This window comes from Myotis yumanensis, unplaced genomic scaffold (assembly GCF_028538775.1).
Source record: "Myotis yumanensis isolate MYYU_CA2020_CCGP unplaced genomic scaffold, mMyoYum1.0.hap1 SCAF_2, whole genome shotgun sequence".
NCBI lineage: Eukaryota > Metazoa > Chordata > Mammalia > Chiroptera > Vespertilionidae > Myotis > Myotis yumanensis.
In genome coordinates this window covers 162,255,168-162,268,082 of record NW_027223753.1, presented here as the reverse complement: position 1 = coordinate 162,268,082, position 12,915 = coordinate 162,255,168, and the positions used below count along the sequence as shown (strand labels likewise).

The window sequence follows — 12,915 nt, the reverse complement described above, 5'->3', positions numbered from 1 at the left end:
GCTCCCGCCCAGGCCATAAGAATTCTTTTTTTTTTTTAAAAAAAATATATTTTATTGATTTTTTACAGAGAGGAAGGGAGAGAGATAGAGAGTTAGAAATATTGATGAGAGAGAAACATCGATCAGCTGCCTCCTGCACATCTCCTACTGGGGATGTGCCCACAACCAAGGTACATGCCCTTGACCGGAATCGAACCTGGGACCCTTGAGTCCGCAGGCCGACACTCTATCCACTGAGCCAAACCAGTTTCGGTGAATTCTTGAACAGATATAATACAGGCTGATCCACTGAAGCCCCCAGAAGAGTAAACCTCCTGCAGTTGAGTGTTAGCTGGTTTGCCTGTTGTTGGGAGAGGGCGTTAGGGTCCATGTCTCTTCCTCTGGTGTTAAACCCAGGTGGACTTCCTAGTGGCAGCCCGTGTCCGCAGGAAAGGCTCTGTCCTTTTGCCAAAGCGCCTGGGAAGGGTGGGGAAGCTCTGGTTCAGGTGGCTGTGGCATCGCTGCTGCTGGATTTTGTCATTTTGGGGGATGGTATCAGATGTCCAGATCACAGCTCTGCGTTCTGAAGGGCAGAGTGAGGGAGGAGGGGGTGTGTGGTCCCGGGAGGCAGGACTCAAGCAGGGGTTTCCCATCAGCAGCAATGTTTTCATGGCGTCTGAGGGCCTTACCCCTCCTGGGGCTGTGTGGGTAGGACCAGGCTGTGTGGGAGACTCCCGGCCTTGGATGGGAATTAGGATGAACAGGCCTGGAACACCCCAGGTCAGCCCTGCAGGGCCACTGTCTGTAGGCACTGGCTTTCGGACCTGTTCTGTGGCGGGAGACACCCACACTGCACGGAGAGCTCCCGCTTCTGGGAAGGACTAAATCAATATTGACCAAGGGTGCTGCCCAGATCAGAATCCAGGGGAGTCAGACTTTGACACTCCCTGTGGGTCCCCACTCCTCCACAGAGCTGTGTGGTCTCCACAGGGGGGAGGGGTGTGTTTACAGGGCACCCCCTGGACATTGTTCTGGAATCACGTCAGCTGAGCCCCTAGGACAACCCAGAGAGGCTGGGACTGGCAGGAGCTGGAGAGGCAGCTCTCAGGGCTGCGCTGGAGAGCAGGGACTCACCTCGATCTCGAGGACAGGTCGTCGGGGGAAATAGAAAATGCATCCCCATTAAGACCTCTTTTCTTTCTCTTCCTCCCAACTTCCCTGAAGACACCCGCCCTCACACTGAAAATCGTCTCTTGTGCTCGATGCTTCCAAGAGCTTTCACGGTTATCTTCTCACCTGCACCGTGCAAGCCTCTCTGGCGCGGTGCGTGCTGTCTCACCTCATTCCGCCCGAGCCCGAGGGGAGGACTGCGGTGCCCGCTCTGCCGCTGGGCCGCTCAGCGCGGCCTGGGTGTTCTCCGGCGCGTCATTAATAATGAAACAGCGACTTTCGGAGGGCGCCCCGGGGCTCCCCGTGCTCCGGCCAGAGCCGTCCGGCAGTTGTGCCGGAGGCGGAGGGGCAGGCCGGGTCTTGCTTTGACCCACTGCTGACCCGGGTGGGCGGAAGCACGGCTCCTCCCCTGGTTTCTTTCCCTCCAGCTGCCACAATAGAGGAAGGTGTCATCTCACATTGCAGATGTGCTGAGTGGGAAGAAGGCTCCGCCACGGGCCGGTGGCGGCGGGAGGCGGTGTGCGCCCCACTGCCCGTGGCGGAGCCTTCCTCCCACTCAGCCCAGCTCGTGGCTGCAGGAGGGTTTCCTCCGCCCGGCGCCTCTCAGGTGCAGGGCCCCACTTCCTAGACGCCCTACTCAGTGCAGAGATTCCCTGTTCACAGGAAAGACTTCCACCTCTGAGCTAGAACACCTCGGACAGCCGTGCAGTGTCCAGCGTGGGGGGCAGGCCCCTGGCGCCGAGGGGAGGCCTGGCTTCCTGGCTGGGAGCTCGGGAAGCGACATGCCAGCAGAGCAGCATGGAGATGTGATCCGGTCTGGCTCCGAGTCCCTGTGCCCTGGGACCTGCCGAGCTTGTCCCTGCAGGGAAGAGAGGAGCCTGACGCTCGAGCACATGTGTGGTGTGCAATCTGAGGGGCCTCCTTGCTCCCCGCTCTCCTTCATCTTCGTCCCCACCCCTGCGCGCCAGCAGAGGCCATGCCAGGCACAGCACACATCCTGTTCTGCCTCTTTCCCCGCAACCTGCTATGTCTATGTCAGAGAATGTCGAATGGGACCCTTGTTAGCCACACTGGAACCAGACCTCTCTCCTAAGTCTTACCAAGACAGCCTAGAACTGGCCGGCTGTCACCTACGGCCATCCCACTGCCTCGCCCCCTGCCCTTCTGCCCTCCTGCCCTGGGGGATAGAAATTACTGGGAAGAGATGCAGAGGGAGGGTCCGTGAGCCTTGGCTCTGTGGGAGGGCATGCTCAGGTGAGAAGGGCTCCTCACCCTCTGCAGAGGAGGGAGTGGGCTGGGAGTCCTGCCTCGGGGGAGAGCTGATACTATGCTGGGTGTCGGGTTCTGCTGCAGCCCTCAGGTCTGCCCTCAGCCTGTCTGAGCAGGAGCTAGCGGGAACTGGAGAGAGCTGGCCCTGCAGAGCAGGAGTGATCTGTGGAGCAGCTAGTTGTGATATTGTGATTTTTTAAACAAGAACTACATACTGGATTTGCATCCCCATTCCTGGCACAGAGCTCCTAAAACCCTTGGAATTTTCTAAGAGTTGAGAGTGACAAAGATGTCTTGATATTTATAGCAAACCCCTTGATATTTATAACAAACTTGGTTGATGTTAATGAGGTGACTTTAGGAAAACACCTGCGGGTGGAGGCTGGTTGCCAGGGAACCAGCCAGTCATGAGAGGGTTGGAACTTTTAGGGGAGGGTGAAGGGCTGGTGGTTGAACCAATCACCGATGGCCCATGATTTAATCTCGTGTATGTAATGAAGCCTCCATGAAAACTCAAAAGGAGAGGATTGGGGGAGCTTCGGGGCTGGTGAACGTGGAGATGGGGGAGAGTGGCGGCGCAGAGGGCGTGGAGCCCCACACCCTTTTCCCGTGCCCTGCCCCGAGCCTCTCTTCCATCTGGTGGTTCCTGAGTTACATCCTTTTATCATCAACTGGCGATCTAGTAAATAAATTGTTTCTGTGGGTTCTTTCTGTGAGTCCCTCTCGCAAAGTAGTTGGATCCAAAGAGGGGGTCGTGGGTTCCTCCGATCATTAGTCTGTGGGTCAGACACCTGGGTGACAACTGGACGTGCAACTGGCAGCTAGGAGGAGGTGGGGACCCCGTCCTGGAGGACTGAGCCCTTAACCTGCGGGATCTGACACCTTCGCTGAGTAGAGAGTCAGGATTGAGTTGAATTGTAGGACATCTGACTGGTGCCAGAGAACTGCTTGCCGTGGTATGATTCTGACACCAGTCGAAGCCCCACACATTGGTGCCAGGGTCATACCTGACATGGCCCAAGTGGGCACTATGCAAGGTAGCTGGTGTGAGCTGGTTAGATGGTGCTCCCCTAACAGGTCAGCTCGGGGGCATCCCACAGGGGGTGAGGCTGGAGGACATGGTGGAGAAGGGAGAGGTGAGACGAATGGGCATCCAAGCTGGGGCTTCCACATTGACATCTGGAGGCACTGCGCCCATGGGGGGAGGCTGGGAAATATCTCTGTGTTACCTATTTGGCAAATTTAAAAATATACACATATATATATATGTTTTCATTGATTTCAGAGGGGAATGGAGAGGGAGAAAGAGATAGAAACATCAGTGATGAGAGAGAATCATTGACCTGTTGCCTCCTGCACACCCCCCACTGGGGATCGAGCCTGAAACCTGGGCGTGTGCCCTAACTGGGAATCCAACCGTGACCTCCTGGTTCATAGGTCGACGTTCACCCACTGAGCCACACCAGCCAGGCACCTATTTGGCATTTTATTCTAGGGTTTTTTGTCTCAGCCCCTGTCCCTTTTTCTGTACTTTTGTTTCTTCTCTGCCCCCCCCCCCCCCCGCCCGCCCCAATACACACAGTTCCTCTCTCCATGGGCTTGTACCAGTATCTCTCTCTAAGAATATCAGCATTGCAATCTTGGTGTCAAACTCAGGCTCCTGTGCGTCTGATGAGCAGGCTCTGGGAATACTTGATTATATTGTTCTGTCACTGGTTAGAAAGGGCAGGCACACTCCCGACACATCTCACAGTAAGCTGTCCTAGCTGAGCCGCCAAACCCAATTCACACCATTTGCACTTTCCTCCTCAGGGTAAAGCGTCTCCTACAGCTTCTACCTTACTCATCCTTGAAACACCTTTAAGGCTGATTTAGTCCAGTGAGATCCAGGAGCTGAAAAGCTTTTCGCACAATTTTTTTTTTAAACCCTCACCCAAGGAGTGAGGATATTTTTTCCGTTGATTTCTAGAGAGAATGGAAGGGAGCGGGGAGGGGGGAGAGTGAGAGAGACACATCGATTGGTTGCCTCCCACATATACCCAGACCCGGGTTGGGGATCGAATCTGCAACCTAGGTACATGCCCTTGACCAGGAATTGAACAGGCCGAAGCTCTAACCACTGGACAATGCTGGCCAGGGCTTTTCATATGGCTTTAGGTATACAAACATGTAAGCAAAACAGCCTTCAGAGTGGAAATGCAAAGGCTGGCATGAAAGAGGAATAACGCTTTGAAAAATCACAATGGGAGATTTAGGGATAAGGCAGATGTATTCACAATTAAGCCAATTCTAGGATATTAGACATTGAAATCTGAAAGATCAAAATTTAGGAGCGAAGGGGCAAGTGACCTGTGGGCCAAGCCCAGATTTTACAGTGTGGACCGCAGGTTCCCAAGCCCGCTGTGGACTGGGCAGTGTGTCTCGTCTCCCAGACGCTCTTTCCTTGGTTACATGAACGGCCTTCTTCCTGCCGCCTTCCTCCCAGGGGTGCGGTTGGGATCAAAGGAGGGATTGATGTGGAAGCTGAAAGCACTGGCTAAATGACGATGCTCTGTGACTGAGAGTTGCCGTTGTTCTTACGGTGTCTAATAAAGAGCAGGCCTGTAAGAAGCCACGGGTGGGAAGCTGAGCGCACGCAGAGACAGGAAGTTGGACCGTGTCCTGAATTTTGAGATTAGGATTCTGGGAAACAATCCTGCATTCAGCACACAGGTCCCTCGGTACCGTTTGTCCAAGGACAAGCCTGGGTTGGCAGGGTCCTAGCTTTGAGTCACGATCGCTGCGCTCACATTGATGGGCTTTCAGGAGATTCCTCTTCTGTGGTTTGTGAAAGACAGAACGAGGAGCAGAAATGCTCACAGATGAAAGGAGTTCCAGCTGGAGTCAGGGGCCGCCCAGGAGCCCACTGGCCCCTCTGGCCCTTGTGGCTTCAGTGACATCCTGAGGATTCCTTGGCCTGGGAGCGTGTGGATATAAGAAGGAAAGAGGAGCTGGGAGCCCCTCCTGTGGTTTTGGCCGAGTACAGCTGCCCCCGCCTCTGGCCTGGATCACACACATCCATTGTGCTCAGCCACCCCGTGCCCGTGACTCCGGCCTTAGACGTCCCTGCCCTCGTGGCTTCTCTGCCCTTTCGCTGTGTTGATAGGTCACATGCACACAGCAGTTAGACACACTGCACGCGGTTCACAGTGGTTCTCGGCGCTTTCCCGGTGAGAGTCACCGTCGTTGAGGGTGTCGGAGGACTCCGCTCACGTCTGACTTAATTACAAAGCCCCTGTGGGAGCAGTTCATAGCATGAGTTGCTACTGGTTTTAAGATCGTTTTAGTATTTCCACAAGGTTTAGTCTTTTTAGTAGAGTTTCCATTTGAGTGTTCCGTGAGTGCCTTCATTATTTTTGAATTGGAGAAATGAGGAAGGTGTCTGTTCAACTACTTACCAGCCTCTGATTCTAGACAACCGCCAAGGGATGCCTCAGAAGCCTGTTCAGTCAGGAAAACAGGAAGCACTCTAGGTATTTTAAACAGGGAATTTAACACACAGAATTCATTACGGAGGTGCTAGAAGGACCAGAAGAGCAAAAGATGTAAAGTAAGGAGGCTACCCAAAGATTAGGAGGTGCCGGAGGCTGCTGTCCCCTGGGACTGGAGAGCTGTAAGGGACCGTGGCATTACCCAGACCACTGCCTGCGCGGGAACCAGAGTCCCACTCTCACCTAGAAGTGGCAACAGCACTGTGACCTGTATCCCTGGGGCCAAACTCAGTCACAGGGCCACACCCACCTGCAAGGAGACTGGGAAATGTCTGCTGTGGAGTGGCCAGAAGGAAAGGGACCGTGTTTGCTGAACCACTAGTCTCTGCTACGCATGGTACAGGAATCACTGCCGTGAGGAGAGAACAGGGACCTTTGCAGACTCAGCCTTCAAGATTCTGCCTGTGTGCATGCAACCTGCTCTGCGGGAATAGGATGGGAGTATTTTAACCCCTAGAGTGCCGGGGAGCGCGATCGTGCTCCTCCCGCAGTGTCACTATTAGATGCTAGTAGTTTACTCTTTATTGACAGATGGCACCTAAGTGCAGATTACTTATGATGCCGAATGTTTATAGTTCTAAAATTGACCACTGGCATTTATCTGCCTAATTTTTTATAGGTACTATGATTTTATGAAGTTTACTCAGATTTTGTAGCCCTAGAGCTTCGAAATGGCGTCCAGTTCTAAGTCTGCTTTTATTAGTGATAATGATATTGCTAAATATGTCAATTCTTGCTGTGAAGATGACGATTTTGTGGAAGATATTGGAGAAGGGTGTCCCTCTATTTTAACATATGTTTTGTACAAATTTTTTTTCTACTACTATTTTATAATACAACTAGAAGCCCGTTGCAGGAGGATTCCTGCAAGAATAGGGCTTCCTCCAGCTGATCGCGCTGCCAAGCCCCGCCGCCCAGGGCCGCAGACAGGGGTCCTGGCTGGGGACGGGGCTTAGGTGGCATATGGGGGGCCCAGATAGCGGCTCACGCTGGCCCGCCCTGCCTGCAGTATGCAAATTAGCTACCATCTTTGTTGACAGTTAATTTGCATATTGTGCTGATTAGCCAATGGGAGGTGTAGCGAAGGTATGGTCAATTACCATGTTTGTCGATTATTAGATAGGATCACCAAACAATAAATGTCAAAGATGAAAACAAATGTAGTAACGGTTTCCTTAAGTTTTTAAATATGTAACTTCATTTACTTGCGGTTCATAATTTTTTTCCTAAACTGCTTTAAAATCAGCAAAAATGCCGTGGCAATTTTAGCATAGTTCCTAGGATATTGGTTGGCACTCAAAGGGTTAAAGCTGAGTTCTCCTACCTCCTCCTGATCTACTTCCCATCCCGCCCTTCCCCTCCCTGCCCCTCCCTGGTGCTGAGCTGACTCTGTGCTCTGTTTCAGGGGGTCCTGGCCCAGCCCCAGCCCTGGTGGAAGGTCCAGCTGTTCGTATGGGAGCCAGTGCTGTTCGGGACCTGGGATGGCGTGTTCACGTCCTGCATGATCAACATTTTTGGGGTTGTCCTTTTCTTGAGGACCGGCTGGCTGGTGGTGAGTGATGGCTTGGTGGCCCTGGAGTCTCTTATGGGCCGGTGACCTGGGGAGTCTGTCACTCTTGGGCATCCCCGGTGCTGGCAACAGATTCCTGAAGCATAGATGCTCCAGAAATGTGAAGCAAGAAGCACGTACATGGAAGAGTTACATTGCTTTTAAAATAGGCCTCCCACAGAGGCTTCAGTGCCAGCCTCACCATGGACGTAACTACTGAATATGAGCGCAGAACTCGGGGCACATCGTAGGTGGGACTAGAGATGGGTCAGAGAGAGGTAAGTTTGCCTGCAGTGTGTGACCCTCTCCAGCTTCCCTGGTATTCTTCCACTCGTCTGGTGCCCTTCTGGTGGTACCAGCTCCTCACCTAGGTGGTTGCCTCCCCCACTGCACCCAGTGCACAGGGAGCCTTGGTCAGAGGTGCATACTGACCACACTCAGGGCCAGATTACCGGAGGCACACCTTTTGCATGAGGCCATGGGGGTTAGTTTGTCTTCCTCTGTAGATGGAACAAGGGCCTCTCTTTTATGTCTCACGTGAAAGCATCCTGGTACCTTCCAGGTAGCTGCGTGTCCTGAGCAGGTATCAGCCCTTCACACAGTGCCGTCTCCCTCGGACTTCAGTGAACTCAACAGGCTTCTCAGAACAAAAGGCCAGTCTATCAGGAATCCTTGATGAGCACCTATTGTGTATCAGGAACTACATGCCAATAAGATTGCAAAATATAAGACCCTGTTCCTTTCCCTGGTGGGCTAACAGCCGTAGTGGTTAGATTTTACATCAGGAATTCAGGAGAGCTCTCCAAGCAGCATTAAACCTCCAGGAGTGGAAAAGGCTGTGACTATAAGGTTGCTGAGGTCTCCAGGGAGCGTCCCGGAGATGTGGTTAAACCAGGTGTTGAAAGGTGAGCTGGACTGGACAGGTGAAAAGAGAGAGGGGGCCATTCAAGGTGTGGAATGTACTAGGGTTCTCCAGAGAAACCATCTCTCTCTCTCTCTCTCTCTCTCTCTCTCTCTCTCTCTCTCTCTCTCTCTCCCTGTCTCCATATAAATATATGTATATATGGAAAGAGAGGGGTGGGGAGCAATATTTATTTTAAGGAATTGGCTCACATGATTATGGGGGCTGGCAAGTCCAAAATCCGTAGGACAAGCAAGATTCAAGTGAGAACGGAAGTTGCAGGCTTGAGTGCCAAGGCTGGAAACTCAGGCAGAATTTGTATGTTGCTGTTTAGAGACAGAATTCCTTCTTTGGGAAACCCTAGTCCGGGGTCCTCAAACTACGGCCCGAGGGCCACATGCGGCCCGCCGAAAACATTTATCCGGCCCGCCGGGTGTTTTTGCCGCCGCTGTGTGCATAGGAATTTGTTCATAGTTTTTTTTTAAACTATAGTCCGGTCCTCCAACGGTCTGAGGGACAGTGAACTGGCCCCCTGTTTAAAAAGTTTGAGGACCCCTGCACCTACTCTTTGTGCTTAAGGCCTTCAACTGATTGGATGAGGCCCACCCATATTATGGAGGGAAATCTCCTTAAAGTCAGCTGATTACAAATGTTAATTACATCTTAAAAATACTTTATAGCAACTTCTAGGCTAGCACTTGACCAGCCAGCCACCATGGTTTGGCCAAGTTGATATATAAAACTAGCCACCACATAGGCAGATTCCAGGGGATTAAAGCTTCACTGTAGTGGGGGGTGTGGGGTTCTTAGCCCCCTCAGAAGGCCTGGGTGAGGCCAGACCTTCCTAAGCCCTCGTCCGACTCCCTGAGCTTCGAGTCCATAAAAGATCAGTCTTTCATTGCCAGCTCACAGCACACACAGGAGGTTCATTTGAGGTAAATGGATTATCCAACTGTGTTTTATAACAGGAGGATGCTTCTGATAATTCTTTCTGAGAACATTTGGAAAATTAAAGTTTATTGAATTGTCCAATTTGTCTTTGAGTTAAATATTTAAAAGGATTATGGGTCATATATGGCAGTTTGCTTGATAACGTCTGACTTGCAGGCTCAAAAATAGTTGCATTCTTAATGATATATTTATTGTTTATGATAAAGGCAACAGACGTATCAATGAATATTTAACTATGAACTTTTTATCATTTAGGTTTTTTAAGTTTCATACTTCATACTTAAATATCAGAGAGCCCAAAATTGATTTAATATCAGAGAGCCCAAAATTGATTTTTTTGATCTAGCCCTTATATGTATTTAAATTGATATGCCACACTAAAGGGTTTTAACTATGGTCTTGCAGAATCCAATACTTGTAATGGTGAGAATTAAAAATAAAGTAGAAGCGTCCTTTTAAAAAGGCCTTGGCCCAGGGTTCAGCCTGAACCATATCCAGTATGGGTCGTATTTTTTCTTTACTAATGTGTGGACAGCTTAGGGCAGAATTAGCAACCTCCCTGGTGTGGATGCTAAGAATTCATGCCCTTCACCCCTGTCCCAAACTTACAGGGGCTCCCACTTACAAAACCACAGTCTCCCGGTCAGACTTGTCATCCTGGCGGCAGTCTCAGGTGTCTGGGGTTGACCTCTGTTTGTGCCCCTTCCACCTCACTGCCCAGCATCTCTGCAGCCTGTGTCCCAGGGAGGCCCATCAGCTGACCACTGTGGCCGAGTAAGGCCTGGCCAGTGACAGCCTGGGCCACAGGGCTCTGCTCCTGCAGGGAATGGTTCTGGAATGGTGGAAGGAGAGAAGGGTAACCTCTCTCTGTTCTGATGTCCATGGGCCTCCTCTGAACCCTCTCAGTGGTTTTTTTTTTTTTTTTGAGAACTGGCTATCAAGAGGTGTCAGTTCTATCCCCAAAGTGAAAGCACAAGTTGTATTAATCATCTATTGCTGCATCACTAACTACCCCAACACGTAGCTGCTTAGAGCAATGAATATGTCATCTTGTCTTTATGTTATGTTATAGCTTCTGTGTTCAGGAGCTGGGTGCCTCCTGCTCAGTCTGTCATGGCGTCATAGTTGAGCTGTCAGTCAGGGCTGCAGTCTCATCTGAAGGCGTTACTGGGGCAGGACTGTTTTCAAGATCACTTGTGTCGTTGTTGACAGGCCCTGTCCTGTGGGCCTCTTCACAGGGTGCCTCATTCCATGCAGCCTACTTCCCCCAGGGCTGAAATCTGAGAGGGAGTGTGAGAGAGCAAGCACCGAGAAGAAAGCCACAGTCTTTTTATTTGTTGTTGTTAATCCTCACCCGAAGATATTTTTCCCATTAATTTTAGAGAGAGAGAAAGGGAGGAAGTGGGAGAGAGAGGGAGAGAGAGAGGAGAGAGAGAGAGAGAGAGAGAGAGAGAGAGAGAGAGATGTGAGAGAGACACATCAATTGATGCCTCCTTCACACGCCCCTACGGAGGTGGGGGATTGAACCTGCAACCCAGGTACTTGCCCTTGACCAGGAATCAAACCCACCACCCTTTGGTGTGAGGGTCAATGTTCTAATCACTGAGCCACACTAGCCACGGCAAAGCCACAGTCTTTTTATATCCTCATCTTAGAAGTGACATCCCATTACTTCTGAAATATTCTGTTCATTAAAAGTGAGTCACTGGGTCTAGCCGGCACTCAAGGTGAGGCGATTACACAAGGACTGGAGTGCCAGTAGGTGGGGATCGCTGGGGCCGTCTTTGAGGCTTCTGCCGCACAAATACATCCTTTTGCCCTAAAGTGATCTGTTTTCCAGTTCTGACATTAGTTTCACCTGAAAAATTATATTTTATCGTGGAAAAAAAGGCAAATGTGGGATGCCAAAAATCAGGTAGCGCTTCTAGGAGCTGGCATACAATTAAAGCAGGTAGAGGTCATGCCCAACTGATTTTTTAAATAGACAATATTAACTAAAGAATAATTTGGCAGCATATTTATAATTTGGAAAGTGTGAAAGTGGTAGTTTTGTCATGGAAACTTAAAGATTGGTGCAGGATATTTTCTTATCATGTGAAGACAATTTAAAAGCACACAAGGAAAAAGTAATGATATAATTTCATTAAAAATATAAAATCAGCAAAATGAGAAACTGCATAAAACATAATCCCGCTCCCTCGGAGCTCACAGCCCAGAGGTGAAGACTGACCTGGAGGTAGACTCAGTGAGATAAGTACTGTGATAGCACTAAGTCGTGGGTGCTGTGGGGGCCCAGAGCAAGGGGTACAGGACAGCTTCCTGAAGGAGGAACCCCCGAAGCACCGAGTCTTAAAGGATGTGCTGGAGGGAACCTGGCAAGGAATTGAACAGGAAAGGCATTTGAGGCAGGGGATCAGCATGGTGAGGGGTGCTGGGGAGAGAACATGTGACTTCAGGCTGGGGCACAGAGTGAATGGGGGGTGTTGTTGGCAAAGGGATGAGAGGGACTAGAGAGGGGGAGAGGGGACAGAGTAGGAGGGGCCTCATCAGTGTATTACATAGCTTTGACTTTACTCTATGGGGGATGATGGGAAGTCATTGAAGAATTTGAAGCAAGGACATTTCCCTTCATCTGGCCTTACTTCTGGTGGTACTGCACTTGCCCCAGCTCTGGGGGTTGGGGGAGGAGAGGTGGTCAATGCTCCTTCGAGGGGCTGCATCTGGTGAGGCCTCCTTATCCTAACCCCTGACCTTGCTCCTTGTTGTTCTGCAGGGAAACACGGGAGTGCTCATGGGCATGTTTCTGGTGTCCTTCGTCATCCTGGTGGCCCTCGTCACTGTGCTGTCTGGCATCGGAGTCGGGGTGCACTGTGGCGTTGGCAGCGGTGGCGTCTACTCCATGATCTCCTCGGTCCTGGGCGGGCAGACCGGAGGCACCATCGGGCTACTCTATGTGTTTGGACAGGTGAGCCTGGGCTGCTGGGGCAGGGGAACTGTGTCCCGAGTCCTCTAGCATGTGTGGCATCTCTTCCCTTGCCTACTGTTTGCCACCATCTTCTCATCCACATTCTCACTTGGCCTGGGGAGAGACGAGGGTGGGACAACTGCCTCCATTTTATAGATGGTAAAACTGGGGCTCTGAAAGGGAACTCAGCGGCAGAGCCCAGCCCACCATCCAGGCCCTGATCCTTAGTCAGTGGTCCTTGCTCTCCACCAAGCCTGCCTCATGGAGTCCTGATTTGAACAGGGAGGCAGGGCCTGGGCTGGAACTTTCCTGCTGCCCATTCTAGGGAGGTGAGTGCATGGCAGTGGCCGGAGCCCAGGTGGCAGCCGAGTGGCCTGGTTCCTGGGGCACTCTTGTGCTGAAGAGGGGATATCTAGCCTATGCCAGAGGACTTCCCTTGCAACAGCCACTTCTCAAATGAGCTGGAGCTCTCGTGCACTGATAGCTTGACGGTCTTCCCAGGAGGCTGAAAGCCCCCATGTGGACGCATGTCGCGAAGGAGAATACTAATGAGGAGGCCGCATTGCCAGGGTGGCCAGAGGCTCTCAGAAAACCAGCGAGG

General features: G+C 51.4%; 1 protein-coding gene across 1 annotated transcript in view; it reads left to right on the top strand.

Annotated features, from left to right (window-relative positions):
- SLC12A8 (solute carrier family 12 member 8) overlaps positions 1 to 12,915 on the top strand; it is a 142,445-nt gene that overhangs the window by 17,122 nt on the left and 112,408 nt on the right. The window contains exons 2-3 of the mRNA XM_070403583.1: positions 7,354 to 7,500; positions 12,123 to 12,314. Of these exons, the coding sequence (XP_070259684.1) occupies positions 7,354 to 7,500; positions 12,123 to 12,314 (339 nt within the window). The remainder of the gene's footprint in view (positions 1 to 7,353; positions 7,501 to 12,122; positions 12,315 to 12,915) is intronic.